Here is an 18,074-nt window from a genome sequence, read left to right on the forward strand (position 1 = left end):
TAACATGAACCTGCTGCCCTCCTTAAATTCATAAAAACATCAACAGAAAATGTTCAGAACATGCAGAGATCTTTCAGTGTAGAACAACTGTTTAGCACAATGATTCCAAAATGAAGGATGCTGAGCAGAAATGTTTCCTCCATGTTGGACAGTGTTTATTTCAAACATCCAGCTTAGTTTAAGAGTTATTTCTGTATTTTAAAGGACAATTCCACAATTTTAAATTCTTGAATAACTAAAATGTTGACATATAAACAAAACTCATATTTACTTTTGATATGAAACTGTTCATTTAGAGAAACTTACCAACTCAGATTACAGTGGTGTGACAGGAGAAATATACAGTAAAGTGAATAAAAATGTTCCTACATTAGTGTCAGCGGTGCTCTGCATTAGAAACAAACACTGATAAGACACTGAAAGAGCTTTTATAATGTTATCAGTAACTACAGTGTAATATTCACTGATGCTCTGCTTTTGATTCCACATTTACTTCTATCACTTTGCTGAACATCAACAAAATGTTTCAGAGCTTTATTGTGAGTCTGAAAGTGTTGATAAGAGTGATAACAGTAGTGATGTTAGCTGAGCTGTGTTTAACACTCATTAATGCTCTTCTCCCCAAAAGACTGTGTGAAGAACACGGCTGCCTGATGAAGAACCTCCTTCATGATGATGATGAAGGTGTGTGTGAGCCTCTCTCTGAATATTCCTGCTGTAACACTGAGTTTAGTCTAAAAGAGACTCCATCAGACTTCCATCAGATTTCTGTATAATGATCATTTGTTGACTTTACATAACAGTTAATAGTCCTTTCTCTTTCTGTTTAATCATCACTTTATTATTACTGAGATATTTTACTGAGATATTTTGAAAGAAAGAAAAAACTGTCACTGTAATGAAAAATGAACTTCTTTACTGAATATGTAGCAGAAACCACATGACATTGTTATCACTGTTATTAATATTGTTTGTTTTTGTTTTAATATTGTCATATACATCATTAGATATCAAGTCAGTTTGGAAACTGTGAACATATTTTATTTACCTGCTTTTTCGTTGGTCACTCTCACAGTTATCTGATCAGATCTGCCCCCCTGTCTGTTTCTGATAAATTATATTTTGGGAGGATTTGGAAAAGTTGCTGTGCTGGAAATCCTTGAACCAATCTGGCAACCCAGACTGGCGCTCAAAGGCAGTGACTGAATGAAGGTGAAAGTGAAAGTAGTCGCTGCTTCTTCCACTCAGGACGCTGAAGTGGAGAGTCGCATGTGAGATTAGTGGAGAGTTTAAACTCGGTCTTATTTTTAAATGTGGACATATTTCACCAACAGCAGCGATATAACTGTATGAAGAACAGCAAAGGTAAGAGCAGTTAATTGTTTCTCTCTCTCTCTCTCTCTCTCTCTTTCAGACTGAGTGTGAAAATATCTTCAGAGTAGGATAACCCTTCAATGTTCTGCTCAACCATTTGGTAGAGCACATTTTGAGTCACTATATACGCCAGAAAGTGCCATCTCGACCATTGGGTAGACGTGAATACTTTAAAAATTGTAGGGTCAAAAATAATAATAAAAAAAATACACCAATTGTTTTAATTATAGCCCCAAACAAATAAAAAATATGAAAGTCCATTATTCTTTTCTTGGTGAGGACATTAAAGGGATAAAGTAGGATATCATGCTAATCAGGATCACTGATCATTGTGAACATCGAACCTGAGTGAAAAAGAAAAACAACTATAAAACCAGTACATTATAGAGTTTATATATGGTTATGATTATGAGATCATTTATGTGTTTCTGTATGTAAGTGTGAGGAAATCTCTCTCTCTCTGTCTCTCTCTCTCTCTCTCTCTCTCTCTCTCTCTCTCTCTCTCTCTCTCTGTAGGATTGTATTAGTGTGAATCTGTAGGAGGAGATAAAGAGATAAAAATGGCGGCTGCAAGAAACAGTAAGTTAAACTTCCAGAACCTACAAAAGGTTTTACTGTGAACATCATTAAATAATATTCAATCAGAGAGTTTATTTTTATTGTGGAGACACACGAGACACAACTATTAATGTGCGTGTGTGTGTGTGTGTGTTTGTGTTTCTACACAGATGAGTTTAAACTCTTTGGACCCCGTGATGAAGAGCGTCAGTCTCCCTCTGCGGTCACTCTCTCCTGTCACCTGTCTCCTGAAATCAGTGCTGTTGCCATGGAGATCAGGTGGTTTAAGGGGACGGACTGTGTTTGTCTCTATGAGAACGGGCAGGTGACAGAGGGGAGGGGCTACGAGGGCAGAGTGAGTCTGTTCACTCAGGAGCTGCAGAGAGGAAACGTCTCCTTACAGATCAGGGACTGCAGCCCATCAGATACAGGAGATTATCTGTGTCAGGTCACCAATGGAGACACAACAGAGGAGTGTACAGTAGAAGTGTGGATGAGTAAGTATTCCAGAAGTTCACTCTACATAAACTCATCATCATCATCAGCGTCTCAGAATGAAAGATGAAGAGACAGAAATGAGAAACACAGATGTTCAGAATGGTGTTGTGTTCAGATAAAGGAGGTAAAACATACAGAGGATAAATGATGTTAATGTGGAGTGAAGGACAGATGGAGCATTTCAGTAGAAAAAACAGTGACTCTGTTTCTCACTCTGACTCTAAACCTCCACATCATGACTGCACAGTGGAAAACTTACAACTGCAGCTGAACTAAAAAAAAAACTTCTATAAGATCAAAAAGAAAATATTTATAGATACATAATAAAAAGTTGGAACATAAAAGTGAAACTGATTAAATATCCAGTGAAATCTACAGACTGCAGTCAGATCATTGATGCAACACTCACAATATACTGTATATTAATTATTAAAATATTATATGTAATGTGTGACGTCACTACAGGCTGCTGACAGCCTCTCACAAAAAATCCTGTTCTTAACTAATTAAAGCTGCAGATCCACAAACTATAGACACAAAAAGGGGCGTGTTCAGAGTTGAGCTGCGCATGGTGAGGAGATAAAACCAAAACTGCGCATCTTTATTCACACCTCGTAGTCGTATCTGTGGACTCGCGCACTGTTCAGACTCGTTGCGCGCGGGGCGGAGTTCACCAATAAAGAGGCGGGTCTCAGTTCTCCGATTCAGACCCTGAACTTCAGCTCATTTCTCTTGAGCGATGTCCACTCCCGCCAGGAGCTGTATTAAGTCCAGCGCCCCCGTCTGACCGTTTGATGAAACCACAATATTTCAAACTGAAATTGTATACAAACTAATCGAGACCTATTTTCAATATAAATATCATATAAATTCATGCAAACATTCATAAAACAATAAAATATAGATCTTATCTTAATCTTATAATCTTCTAAAGAGTTTAAGGTGAGGAATGTGAGTGAATGTGATCTCCAGCCTGTAGATCTGGTGATGATGGTGAAGATTCTCTACATCTGTAAAATCACAGCAATACTACAGTTTTACAGCTGAGTTATTTCAAGCCAGCTCAGCTTCAGCCTGACAGGACACATCATGGATTTCCATCAACAAACATTCAAGAAAAAAGCTTCATTTATTTAATGAACTCATGCAAAGTTTTAGTTTGAACTCTAAATCAGTTAAGTATCAAAATGTAATACATAGAATTAACTAATTATTACAAAATTAATTAATATTCTTTATTCCATATTATTCCTATATTCATGAATAATAATAATAATAATAATAATAAGAAGAAGAAGAAGAAGAAGAAGAAGAGTGTAAAGGTGGTGCATTTTATTTCCTGATTGTGATGAGGCCAAAAGTAATCACAGTAATTTTGAATTAATTAAAAATAATTTATTTAGATTTGTTTATATATAGTTTTTATATATAAAATACATAACAATTTTATACATAAAACTCTAATAAAGAAGCTCTGTGTGAGGAACTGATGGGTCTGTTAGTCGTTCATTTAGAGAGAGTTTATGTGGTTCTTTAGTGAAGAAGTGTTTCTGAAAAAACTCGCTATTTAACGAACTTTCTTAAAAACATGTTAATGAAGTGATTTTGGGAAACGAACCCAGAATGATCAGCACAGTAAAAAAGCCTGACCTGCTGCTTGACGGCTCTGATTTGAGCTGTTTTCAGCTCTCAGTTCTCCACATAAACCTGAAAACGTGTTGATGGTGTTTGAGCATTCGGCTCTCCTGAAGCTCCGACTCCTGACTGTTACAATAGAGATTCATCTTTTAGTCTTTCATTCAGTTTATTCATTAGTTTTCCTTCAGCTCATGATCCTCATTCATTCATGAAGCTTCAGAACACAAAACTCTCTTCTTATATTTACTGTTTCTTAATGATTTATTTCATATGTTCCTTCATGATCTGTTCCTGATTGACACTATATTAGTTAATAATAGTTATTATATCAGTTCATCTTTTAGTTCATATATCAGTTAATCTTAGTTATTATATGAGTTAATCTGTCTGTTCATTCTGTAAATGTACTTCATCTGATTTTAACTGCTGCAGGAATAAAAACAATTCCTTCTCATTTTTGTTCATCAGTAATGAAGCATAACACATTATTCATTAGTGATAATTACTATATTAGTTCATGAGTTGTTGATGCATAATTACTAGTTTACTAAGGAACCTTATTGTAAAGTGTTACCAGTCATTTCTATAAGGGTTGAGTTTCTGCTGTAGGTTTACACTTTAACTGTTTAGCTGAACGTCTTCATGGAGTTGTACTGAAAGCACTGAGTGACAGTTCATTAGTGAAGGATGAAGAACTACAGTACAGATGAGAAAAGGAGATTCTGATAAGGAGATAAAGAGTTAAAAAGACTGAAATATTATAACTGTAAAAGTGTTTCTCATGGAGATTTGACTAACTTTGTGTTTCCTTCTGTTTTTATTCCACAGTATGGGGGGTAAGTAAATAACTGTGTTTCCTTCTTTCTCTGCTGGTAGTGACTGATTTTATACTCTTATCACATGAACTACATTCAATACAGACATCAAGCAGCTACATAATATTGAGTTTCAGGTAAATTTCACAAGATGAACAAAGTCTCTGATCTCAGAATGAAAGCTGACTTCATCTCCCTCCTTCCTTCCCACAATGCTCCTGTGCATAATCCCACTGCACTGCAGAAATGTAGAGACAGTGAAGTTCACTGATGAGAAAAAGACACAACAAATAAAAGCAGTCTGGCTCTGTTGGGAGTGATGTCACTGTTCTTATGTGATGATGGAATATTTGAGTCGTTCATCATCAGTACATCATTATCATTAGAGTGTCTCTCATTACTGTAGTTTTCCTCTCCTCCATGACTGAAAATAGCCCAGAACACACACAGCAGGAGCTTCTGACACACACTCACACACACTATCTGCCTGTTTGATGAGTCTCTATATCAGTGACTCACAACAAGCAGCAAATAATGAAGAGTCAGCAGCTCTGAAAGACCTGATTACTGAGATCCTCTCATCTCCTTCACTTCCATTCACTTCATTTAAGAATGATCAGCTTCTCTTATTCAGTCTGCAGCTCTCTCTCATCTCCAGCCTGCTCTTCTACTCATGTGCTCCAGTTTAACAGTTCATATTCTCCTCCACTACAAAGCAGCTCCACCTGTGTTCCTTCAGTGTGTGGAGGAGTTCTAGATGGACTGGTGAGGCATCATTTAGTCCACAGTCCTTCTTTACACATGACTTCAAGCTTCACATCTCCAGACTATTTATAGGAGGTGATTAATAGAAGAGGGAGATGTGCACAGCAGACTGAAATAGAGATGATTGTTTGGATTTTGATACAGTGATTCTAAAAGGATACTAATTTCATTATAACACTTAAATATTTTGGTGCTTATTGTCTCTAAAATGTAATGTTCAGTTGTGAATTATAAAACATACACAATGAGCTCTGAGTAGAGTATAAAGTAGTATAAGAGTAGTATAAAGTTTTTCACTGCTGCCCAGTTTATAATCAGCCTCATCCAAACAGAAATCTCATCTAATTAATGTTCTGGAGGTCAAATTCATTCACTAATCAGTTTCTCCTCTCCAGCATTTCCGCGTCCGGGAGGTGAGTTCACTGATTTTTTAATTCAATTAATTTGAGAATAGTTTTATTAATTTGTAATTAGAAAATGATAAAGTAGTTAATGTTATATATTCTGTATTATATAATATTAATATTAGAGTGTTGTTTCTGTATTATCACTGTATTAACTCCCTTATCATCACCCTAACGACTGTTGATTTGTTCAGATGTTCAGTTTTACTCCTGTTATAAAATCCTGCTCTAACTCTCTGCTTTAATCTCTTCTTCCACCTGAGTTTAGATTTTTCAATCAGCTACAATCAGCAGAGTCTCTACTGTTAGTAATATCAGCTCTCAGTGATTCACACTGACACACCAACCATCATCACATCTTCACTCTGTTTTATTCTCTTCTACAGTGTTACTTAGAATAGACAGAAGAGGACTGAAACAAAATGAAGGAATCTCTTCAGCTTATGGGTGACTTTTAAAGGAGACACAAAATAAAACACAATGACAGTTAACCCTGTTAAATTCCAGTGTTGTAATGTGGGCAATTTTCTCAAAACCATCTTTTTTTTCTATAATTAAAAATATTATTTTTAATATGAACCCCATTTCCGGAAAAGTTGGGACATTTTGGAAAATGCAATAAAAACAAGAATCTGTGAAAAATATTGGGACAGAGTCATGTTTATCACTGTGTTACATCACCTTTCCTTTAAACTGTTTAATCATTCAGGAACTGAGGAAACTGTTTGCTGTAATTTTCTGTTGTTGTCAGTATCTGATTCTCTTCTTCATGATGTGCCAAACATTTTCGATAGAGACAGATCTGGACTGCAGGCAGGCCAGTCGAGCACGCAGCAGGGTTTTAAAGGGTTAAAAATTTTAAATATTGTAAATATTTGTTGAAGAGGTGCGGCCGATTCTGTAGAACCACTTAAGATGGTCTGGATTCTTAACAATTTGACAGACCTGATTACTATTGGATATTAAACTGTAGAATTCTGGGAATTCGGCTTCTTTTGTTGGTTCTTCACTCTGATCACCAGCATTTTTATCGTTGAAGTGATCTTAGCTCATCTCTGTGTGACTCTGTGTAGCTGCTGTGAGAGTGCAGATGGTGTCAGGTGATGAGGGAAGTGTCTGATAGGTCTGAAGGAGGAAGCTGTATTTAGGAATCTTCTCATTAAATGCAGTGATTTGATGAACAGTGGAATAGAGAGTAGAATAACCAGCTTTAACTAAAACACATTCTACTGCTGTCAGCTTTGCTCAGATCAGTAAAGTCTCAGTTAGAAATCAGTGCAGCTGTGCACTGTTAGAAATAAAGGTACCTTACAGGTACATTTCTTGTTCATCAAGGTACAAACAGTGTAAATGTGCCCTCAAATGTACAACAGTGGTTTTAAAGTCCAATTATGCACCTTAAATGAGTTTTTCCAGGTGAAAAGAACATATTTCTATCTTTTCATAACCCAAAGTTTTAAAAGAGAACAATAAAATAAAAGCCTGGAGACGAGACGGGGTGTGTGGAGTCAATACAGCTTAGAAAATATCATTTCAATGGATTACAATGGTACAGTTATGTTCCCTGACTAAAGGTACTGAGATGGACCCTTGAGAGTCCCACCCCAATGACAAGAAGGGTCCTGCCCCAGTGACAGTTGTGAGAGTGTGCAGGCTGGTGTGAATTTCTGCAGGAACAGGATTTCTGTTGGAGATCCTGTTGTAGAAGATCATTAACTTAAAGCATTTTTCTGTCCTTTTCTCTACTTCATACATCAACAGCTTTTCTGAACGGTTACTGAGTTTATTCAGTGTAGCAGCTGCTCTGAATCTGATCTTTTATCCTATCATGTTGTTTAGTGAGCTGGTTATGTCACATTAAACATTTGTGCCACTAGAGTTAATACAAGAATTGTAGACTAACTTCCAGTAGAGTCATGAACTTTTATTGAAAGTGCTAAGTTGCAAAAACAAGTTAAAGAGTGAGATTAGACAAGAAATAATAGCAGGTAGAAAACAACAGAACATGTAAAACAGAGAAATATGAGTGTTGAAAATACAGAAGCAGTTTCACAAAAATCAATCAGCTTCAAGAAAAAGACATTTCTGAATAAACCAAAACTCAAGTAAATTACACCTCTTTTTCATTATGTTATCTACAATTAACAGATTGCTTAGATGTTTGATTATGGTGAAAATCTGAAATGAGGACATATGATCAAATATATAACTACACCTGATTCTTTTGTTTCATAGTCAGTGGAGAGACTCCAGACTCAGCAGCACCGCTCAGGAGAAGAAACAGTAAAGAAGGATTTCCTCCAGATAGTAAATGACTACACATTCATATGTTTACTTTATAAATACTCAGAGAATAATATCCACATACACTAGCCTCTGCAGAGTTAGTTCCTGTATCAGAGCTCAGGCTGGTGCTGCTGGGGAGGACTGGATGTGGGAAGAGAGCAGCAGGAAACACCATCCTGTGCAGAGAAGAGAGGAGCCAGGCTGGAGCAGGACTCTCTCTGCACTGTAAAATTTGAGAAGTTGATCTTACTTAAAGGAATCGAGGAAACTGGTTGCCTTGAAAAATTTAAAGTAAATATTTTTAAGTAAATATAACTATTATTTTCAAGTTACGTTTACTTTATGTCTACCACTTAAGTATACTTAATACAAAGTTGTATTTACTCAGTTTAGTTGAGTTGTTCCAACTTTAAAAAAGCATGTAAATGTAAATTGTCATTCCTAAGTGTTGGCAACTTATATAACCCAAGTTAATCTGACTTGACAAAAGAGTCCTGTTTACTTAATAGAATTTAGGAAACCGATTGCCTTAGAAAAATAAAGTAAGCATAACAAAGAATTGTAAGTCAGCAGTACTTTTTTTATTTTAACAAAATACCATTCTGCACACCTCAGCCTAAAGAGTCTGTGGAAACACATACAATTTTACAAACAAAACATCCACATTTAAGACAATTGAAATATTTTAAAAGTCTTAAAACAAAAGTTTTAATCTAAGCCTTAGTCTTAATCTTTGTTCCTGACTTTGCTAAAGAATGGCTCATTTGGCACAGTTTATGTAACAAAAACAAATGTTCAATGATGTTTAATGCATTTAACTAAGCTCAAAGTTTCCACTAGCATAGCTATAAGTGCTGAACAAAAACTAAAAGGTGGCTGATAACATTGATGACTTCTGATGATCCCGAAATTTAACTGCATTTCAATGAACTGCATACTCAAGTCCAACTACTTCAGAACCTAACAACTATAATAATCAGAGAGCACAGCTGTGACCATCTGAACTTTGAAGAGAATTTAGCAAATTTAGCCAAAAAAAAAAATCTCTCTTTTACTTCATTAAAACATAAAGGTAGTACATTTATACTATGACCCAATGCACAGTGCACTTTCTATCTGAAAAGAGAATAGAAATCCATCTCCTTTTTACTTTTATGTAGGCTTCAAATAATTTAACACTTTAAGAGTACTGTGTCCCACAAATAAAAGTAACTGAAACAAGACTAAAGAGTTAAAAAAAAAACTCAGAAAGCAGGCACCGTGGTCTGTTTCTCCATTTCCAGAAGACTGATGAAATTAATTATAACACAATCAGGTTTTTACTTAGACTTAACAAGCTAATTTAGGTTAGATGGCCTTGAACATTCAACCTGTTTTACTCAAATGAAACATAAGACAATCAAAATCTGACTGACTGTAAATGTCAGTAAGAATCACACTGTGGCTTTAAGTTGTAAATATGTAAAAACACTGAACAGTCCAATCAAGTATCTAGGAATCTGCTATTTAAATATGCCAGCCGCACATACCTGCTGCCTACTGCAAAAGTGCATTTTTCAAGCTCTGAAGTTTTGGGCTCAGTTTACCTACTCCCAGGTTCAGCATCACCCTCTGAATGAAGTCAAAGGTGTTCTTTAGTCTTTTGGGATAGTCCAAATGAAGGTTATAAATTAGTCCAAAAGTCAGGCAAATAGCTTGAGCGTGGCTTTCAATGTTATCCATAACGATGCTACCCTCCAGTATGATGCCAATGCTGGATGGCTCAAGGTGCAGGGCGTTTGGACCTGGTTGCTGGCTGTCTTCAGGCACAACAGTCAATATCCCAACAGGAATCTGGACGATATCTGTGACTGCATCTGAATCCTGCAGACAAAAATAAAGGTTTTAAATATCAGGTTTAATTTAAGGTTAAATTTATCCTTGCAAAGACCTTCATCGGTAAAACCTAAATCTTTTATGTAATACTTACAACAAAGACTTTAAAAAATCACTGGCATCATCCCCGAGAAATACTGGAAGACAACGTAGGACAGCGGTCCGCATTGCTACAACATCATGGGTCTACAAATGAGGGAAGAACAAACCAAGAATAAGCATTTTCTCAAAGAAAAAAGGAGAAAAATGGCTTTTCCTTAAAAAATAATTGTGATTTTGTGTGGTTTGTTTTGTTATCAAGAAATCCTATTGTTGGTGTTTTCACCGTCTTGTTTAGCTTGTCTTTGCATTTGGGCTCCATTGTTTGGCAAAGACTATTAAAAAAGCAAGAAACATTACACAGCGCAACAATTAGTTAATTTGCTTTTAATATTTTTGGGAAAACAATGGTGCTCTATGACAGTTCATGGTCGGTTTTCATGTTAGTAATTTGTTGATAATGACAAAGCTATAGAAAAACTAACAAATCTAAACCTTAAAGGAAAAAACAGCTTCTTCTAAAAGACTTAATCTTAAAAAGACTAAATCTTAAAGAACTGGATCACTGTCATAAAAAGTAACAACTTTCACAATTCCTAAAATATCTTACCTTCATTTCAACCTGGGCAAGGATCTCTGCAAGTGTCCTGCCAACAATTCCTTTCTTGGATTTAAAGATCTCAAGTAATCGTGGGCTGTGGCGGTCCAAGGACTCAAAAAAGTCTTGTTCAAGATCTTTACTTGCCACCCTTGTGAACTCTGCAAAAACCTTTAAGCACAAAACACAAATACAGCTATAATTTGTTTTACACCACAATGTTTTGGTAGAAACAAAATGTTCACTGCTTATGTCATTTGTATGTTTTATTTTATTTACATTAAATACATTTGTTAACATACCTGCTGTTTTCTGAAAAGTGCTGGCCAGCGTTCCAACATGCGTTTCACTGGAGGCTGCTCTTCCACAATTTCTTTCCGTCTCAACGAGAAGGTCTGGTTCATCAGCTGACTCACAAGTGCTGCATTTGGTGTCCTTTTCTTCATTTCATTTTCAAGCAATTGTCTGGAGTTTTCCAGTGCTGATGCATCCTGACCCTGTGGGAAACTGGGCAGGAAGTTTGTCTCACTTCTCCTGGGTTTCTTCAGATTTTTTGAAGGTGGCTCTCCATCTGGATTCTGCCGTGTTCTCTTGTTACTATTGACTGACACATCCGCCATTCCACATCTACGAAGTTTGGAACGAAGATGACCCATTTTGAATTTTAAACTATTCTTCCATCCGTGGCATCCTGACTGAAAAAGAGTATTAAAGTATAAAAAAATTCATTTTTCAACAACTTTGCTGTTCTGGGTTTTAACATGATTAACTAAATAATAGTGCGAAGCCAAAATCACAAAATTAGTTGTTCATGTAAATGTATTCAGATGTAGCAAATTGATGATAGATACACCTCATAAATCATGACACACTGCTCTCCCCTACATAAAAGTACATAAGCTGCTTTCATAAGTAAAAGTATAGGTATCAGAATCGGTATCAGCGATATTGGCCCTGTATTAACTTGGTATCAGATTGATACCAAATTTTGCAGTATCGCACACCACTGATATCATCCCTCCTGAGCAGAGCCACATGGCAGAAGGAGGAACAGACGGACACCTTGTTTTTTCTCAAAAAGGTGAAAACTCACATCCCTCTCAGCTTAGAGGAGAAAATATGCTCCATGTCGTGAATATATATGCATGTTTGCATTACAAATTGTGTGTGTATAAAGTAAAAGTCATTAAAACTTAACTGAAAGGCTTTAATTTGAAAAATACTTCATATCTCAAACATACAAAGTAAAAAAAAAATAGCTGAATGTTTGTTTGGTTCAGTTTTATTTGTCCAAAGTCCTGAGCCATGTACTATTCAACCTACTGCTAAAAAAAATGCCCGCCATTAGCTTAAAATCTCATATTCCCGCTTGTAGAAATTAGCGTTGCTGTCACAGGAGCTTCTTGATAAACAGTGGCTGTTAATAAAGTAAAGGTTTCCAGATACATGATGGTTCATGATACAGTGCAGTATATGCCATTATGTTGGTACAGTGTAGACACTAGCAGTCCCATGTGTTCCATGTTGCTGTGAATGCTTTACAGACTACCTGGAAATAAAACACATTCAGGTTCATCTGTTAAATAGTGAAAAAACTGAGCTGAACCTGATATTGTGACAGTTTCATGTACCATCCATAACATAAAAGACTTCGATTGACCTTTTATTTTTCAGTATGTTCTACACTCTTGGTGTGTAGATGGAGATTCAAAGGTTCTTTAGTAAAGAAAATGGTTCTATATATAGCCATGTACACTTGAAGTACCCTGTGCATGCTTAAAGGGTTCTTTGCATCATGAAAGCGTTTTTCGGAGTGATGGAAACGTGTGAATGTGCTGTAGACGGTTCTCTATCCAACTTTTTTGAAAAGGGTTCTATATAGCACCCATAAAAATGACGCGTCTTTGCTGTTTCATACGTTCAATATAGAATCTTTTTGTAAAAGGTTCTATATAGCACACAAAAGTGTTCTTATATTGTTCCAAGTTTGACACGGTAACAATACTAGAACCCTTTTGGCTGCTATATAGAACCATTCTCCAAAGGTTTCTATGTAGAACCATCCACACCAAAATCTCTATCAATCTGAAGAACCATTTTATGATGCAAAGAACCCTTAAATCCTGCATGGATGCTATATAGAACCATTATCAAAAAGGTTCTATATAGAACAGCAGAATCGCCTTCAATCTGAAGAATGTTTTCATAATGCAAAGAACCGTATAATCATGCAAAGGGTTCTTTGTTTGTTCATGGTTCTATATAGAACCATTTTCAAAAAGGTTCTATATAGAACCATGAACGCTTTGTACGATTAAACGGTTCTTTGCATCATGAAAACGTTCTTCAGATTGATGGATGATACTTCAACTTCAACAGAGCTAAAATGCTTGTCATGATTTGTTCTTAGCAGTGATAGTGAGATGAAGTGCAGGCCAATGAGAAATAAGCGCTGATGTAAGCAATGTTAAAAAATGAATTCTTTACAGTGCTTTGTGTTTATATTGTCGTCCAGACGTGACCTTTAAATAATAAAGTTCAAAATGTAATGTGGGCACAGACATGATTCAGTTTCCTGCTTTTCATTATGTCTGTTGATAGTTAATAATGCTATTAGTTGCTAATCAGTTATTCTTTGTAATCCTGCAGATTTCTGAAATGCAAACTGGGATATTTCCAGTTTGGCGATCAATATATCTTTAAAATATCCAATGTTTTTTCTATGAAATAAAAAAGGAGGGCAATTCCAGTTTCACGTATTTTGACTATGGTAACTGTTGCGCTGTAATAAACTATGGTGAAAGCTGAGTGATACAGCTGGGTGACTGTTACAACCCAGTTCCCTGAGCAGTCATTGACAAAACTTCTGCTATAGAGTCATGTCTGAGTAAGAGCTTGAATGTTAGTGTATGGCTAATTGGTGCTTTGTTGCCTTTTGTTGAGATTCTAGGTTAGCATCCTGACCTGGACTGGGTCGTAACAATGATTTACTAAGTAATTTTGTAAACCGTGTCAGAAAATCAAACAGTAGTCTACCATGGTGAGTGAAGCTATGGCAAACTATGGAAAAAGAGACCTGTGGCTACAGATAAAAGACCCGTGGCTTTAGACCAATATAACGCTAAACACACCCCTGGGCAGCTCCAGTTCTGGAGAGACAGAGACGGCTGCTATCAACATATGCCATACACTGTATTGCCAAAAGTATTTGCTTGTCTATCTTCACATGCATATGAACTTGAGTTACATCCCATTCTTAATCCATAGGGTTTCATATGATGTTGGCCCACCCTTTGCAGCTATAACAGCTTCAACTGTTCTGGGAAGGCTTTCCACAAGGGTTAGGAGTGTGTTTCTGGGAATTTTTGACCATTCTTCCAGAAGCGCATTTGTGAGGTCAGACACTGATGTTGGACGAGAAGGCCTGGCTCACAATCTCCACTCTGAGGCTACATTTACACAGCAGGTAAAAGTGGCCCAAATCCAATCTTTTTCCTCATATGTGACATAGATATGTAACTTGTGTGTCAGTGTGAACAGCAAAAAATGCATTGAACCTGACTTTTTTAATTCCAATTTGAGATGCTTTCATATGTGGTACTGAAATCTGATACGTATCCAATCTGCAGCAATCCGACTCAGTCTGAACAGCCAGATCGGAATTCATGTGACTTTTACGTGAGTCCGACTCGACATTCATCATAATTTCGTGCTGCTGAGACTCAAACATTTAGGCTGATGTTTCTGTACCAAAAAAATAGATAAAACTCAGCGCAACCGAAACGAAACGGCCGAAGGCGGCCGGAGGAGACAGAGGCTGCAGGGTTTTAAGAATCTGAGGACATGAACCAAAGAAGTGGCCATGGCAGAATAACGTGCCCTTTTTTATGGCGAACTCAAACACATTCTGGGTGATGAGACCAACTCTCAACCATTGGAACTTCATAATCGCTCCTGTGATGCTGGCCAAGACGAATTTGAAGCTACAGGAGCGACAGGCCTTCTCTGGCCATCATGACCATTTACCTCTGGACAAGCCACCTCGTGAAGTATTGTTCTTTTGCGCATGTGGGTCGGTTTAGGAGCGTGATCTGTTCAGACTGATGTCACATACAGGTCACATTTAAAAGATAATGTGAACAGCCAACCAAGTGAGAAAATCAGCCAAACAAGTGAGAAAATCAGATTTGGGCCACTTTTACCTGCTGTGTAAACGTACCATTATTCATCCCAAAGGTGTTTTATTGGGTTGAGGTCAGGACAGTCAAGTTCTTCCACACCAAACTTGCTCATCCATGTCTTTATGGACCTATCTTTGAGCACTGGTGTGCAGTCATGTTGGAACAGGAAGGGGCCGTCCCCAAACTGTTCCCACAAATTTGGGAGCATGAAATTGTCCAAAATCTGTTGGTCTGCTGAAGCATTAAGAGTTCCTTTCACTGGAAGTAAGGGGCCGAACCCAACTCCTGAAAAACAATCCCACACCATAATCCCCCCTCCACCAAACTTTACACTTGGCACAATGCAGTCAGACAAGTACCGTTCTCCTGGCAACCGCCAAACCCAGACTTGTCCATCAGATTGCCAGACGGAGAAGCGTGATTCGTCACTCCAGAGAACGCGTCTCCACTGCTCTAGAGTCCAGTGGCAGCGCTTTACACCACTGCGTTCAACGCTTTGCATTGCGCTTGGTGATGTAAGCTGGATGCAGCTGCTCGTCCTTGGAAACCCATTCCATGAAGCTCTCTACGCTGTTCTTGAGCAAATCTGAAGGCCACATGAAGTTTGGAGGTCTGTAGCGATTGACTCTGTAGAAAGTTGCCGACGTCTGCTCACTATGCGCCTCAGCATCCGCTGACCCCGCTCTGTCATTTTACGTGGCCGACCACTTTGTGGCTGAGTTGCTGCCATTCCCAATCGCTTCCACAAGGAATATTTAGTAGCGAGGAAATTTCATGACTGGATTTGTTGCACACGTGGTATCCTATCACGGTACCATGCTGGAATTCACTGAGCTCCTGAGAGCGACCCATTCTGTCACAAATGTTTGTAGAAGCAGTCTGCATGCCTAGGTGCTTTGTTTTATACACCTGTGGCCATGGAAGTGATTGGAACAGCTGAATTCAATGATTTGGATGGGTGAGTGAATACTTTTAGCAATATAGTGTATGTCATATTTTGATGTGGTGAAAACGTGACACAGTTTTAAAAAAATCAAGTATTTGTAGATTGCATGGTAGCTACATTCAAGTAGATTATATGCCTTGCAAATTAGACAGCCTACCTTTCACCTGGTAGTATAATACAAGTCCAGTAACCCCACCCCTGTTTCAAACAAGTTGTGACACTGTGCAATTGGAAATTATGTGTGTGTGTATATATATATATATACACATATACATATACATAGGGACAGGGACAGTAAAAGACTGGTGATGTTGTAAAACACATACAACTAATTAGGTTAATTGGCAAAAGGTCAGTCACATAACCGGCTATAAAAAGAGCATCCCAGAACAAATAGCAAAGAACTTGGGGATTTCAACATTTCAAAACTACAGCAGTTGGTCTGTTCAGTTCCCAAACACTTACAGAGTGTTGAGAGAAGAGCTGATGCAAAACAGAGGTAAAAATGCCCTGTCCCAAACTTTTTTGCAATATGTTGCTGGCATCAATTCTAAATGAGAATATATTTTACAAAACGCAAAAAAATGTCTCACTTTTAACATTTGATATGTTGCCTTTGTACTGTTTTCATTTAATTATCGGTTTATTGATTTGCACATCATTTCATTCTGTTTCTGTTTATATTTTATACAGCGTCATTCAAAGGGGGTGGTATATCAGCCTTAAAGCTACTGTAACAAAAACAGTCCATTTAATTCTAAAGTGTGAAGAGAGGTTAAAAAAAGTATTGTATGACCCTTGGCGTTTCTTTTATCTGGATAAAAGGGCTTTTTCTTTTTTTTCACATGTCCACCATTCTTACTCCAGAATAGATTACTTTTTTGTTGACAAAACTCTTATTTCCTTTATTAAAAGCATAGAATATCAACCCATAGTCACGCTCCTGTTTCCTTAGATTTAATGTTCCCCTCACATTATAAGACACAACCTCCATGGAGACTGAATACCATGTTACTATCAGACCAAAACTTCTGCTCATCAGTGTCAACTGTTATAGGTAATTTTATCCTGGAAAATAAAACCGAATCAATCTCTCCTTCAGTTTTATGGGAGACTTTGAAAGTAGTGATTAGAGGAGAAACTTATTGCCTATTCTGCATTGCTTAAAAAAAAACAAAATATTACAACAACAACAACAACAGTTAATTAATGATATATCAAAGGTAGATCAGCAATATTCAACATGTCCTTCCCCACATTTATACAAAGAAAAGATAAAACTTCAATCACAGTATAATCTGCTGTCTACTGATGAAGCAGAACAGGCCCTTCTTAAATTGCGTGGATATATATATGAAAATGGAGAGAAAGCAAGTCGACTTTTAGCGCGACAACTCAAAACTGGAGCAGCTGCTCAGCTTATACCACAGATTCGCACTACAAATGGTAACCTCACAAATGACCCTATACAAATAAATAGTACCTTCAAAGAATATTATAAGGAACTGTACTCCTCAGAATCTTCAAATCATTATTCAGAAATGACTAAATTCTTGGAAGGTTTAGATGTTCCTAAACTCAATTTTGCATTTCAAACACAGCTAGATGAACCAATACAAATTGAGGAAATACTAGATTCGATTTCTAAAATGCAAAGTAGTAAGGCCCCTACTTGCAACTAGGTTACAAAAGGTAATTCTCAAATTAATCTCAGCAGATCAGACAGGATTTATGCATGGTTGTTATTTGTTTTCGAATATTCGTAGGCTCTTTAGCATCATATATTCGCCTTCTCCGTCAGAATCGCCAGAGGTTGTTATATCGCTTGACACAGAAAAAGCATTAGATAGAGTGAAATGGGAATATATGTTTGCAGTACTGAAAAGGTTTGGTTTGGGCCCTGAATTTATATCTTGGATTCATTTGTTATACACATCTCCTAAAGTCTCTGTAGTTACTAATGGGATAAATTCAGATTATTTTCCTCTTTTTAGAGCAACAAGACAAGGGAGCCCACTCAGTCCAAGTTAATTTTCATTAGCAATTGAGCCCTTATCGATCTGGCTTAAAACAACTACTAACCTTCAGGGTATTTGG

General features: G+C 37.1%; 2 protein-coding genes across 3 annotated transcripts in view; one reads left to right on the forward strand and one right to left on the reverse strand.

Annotated features, from left to right (window-relative positions):
- The window catches only part of LOC118800321 (calponin homology domain-containing protein DDB_G0272472-like), a 118,589-nt gene that overhangs the window by 82,200 nt on the left and 18,315 nt on the right, over nt 1-18,074 (reverse strand). The window lies entirely within an intron of this gene.
- Nucleotides 1,227-6,653, forward strand: LOC118800322 (butyrophilin-like protein 1). Of its 2 annotated transcripts, XM_036560526.1 has the most exons (6): nt 1,227-1,365; nt 1,891-1,953; nt 2,103-2,429; nt 4,897-4,904; nt 6,044-6,061; nt 6,439-6,653. In XM_036560526.1, the coding sequence occupies exons 2-6, from the start codon at nt 1,935-1,937 to the stop codon at nt 6,451-6,453; spliced, it is 387 nt and encodes a 128-aa protein (XP_036416419.1). In that variant the 5' UTR covers nt 1,227-1,365; nt 1,891-1,934; the 3' UTR covers nt 6,454-6,653. The 2 variants fall into 2 exon arrangements, with proteins under 2 accessions (XP_036416419.1, XP_036416418.1); XM_036560525.1 differs by lacking the exons at nt 4,897-4,904; nt 6,044-6,061; nt 6,439-6,653 and having other exon boundaries at nt 2,103-2,696.

This window comes from Colossoma macropomum, unplaced genomic scaffold (genome assembly GCF_904425465.1).
Source record: "Colossoma macropomum unplaced genomic scaffold, Colossoma_macropomum, whole genome shotgun sequence".
Lineage (NCBI taxonomy): Eukaryota > Metazoa > Chordata > Actinopteri > Characiformes > Serrasalmidae > Colossoma > Colossoma macropomum.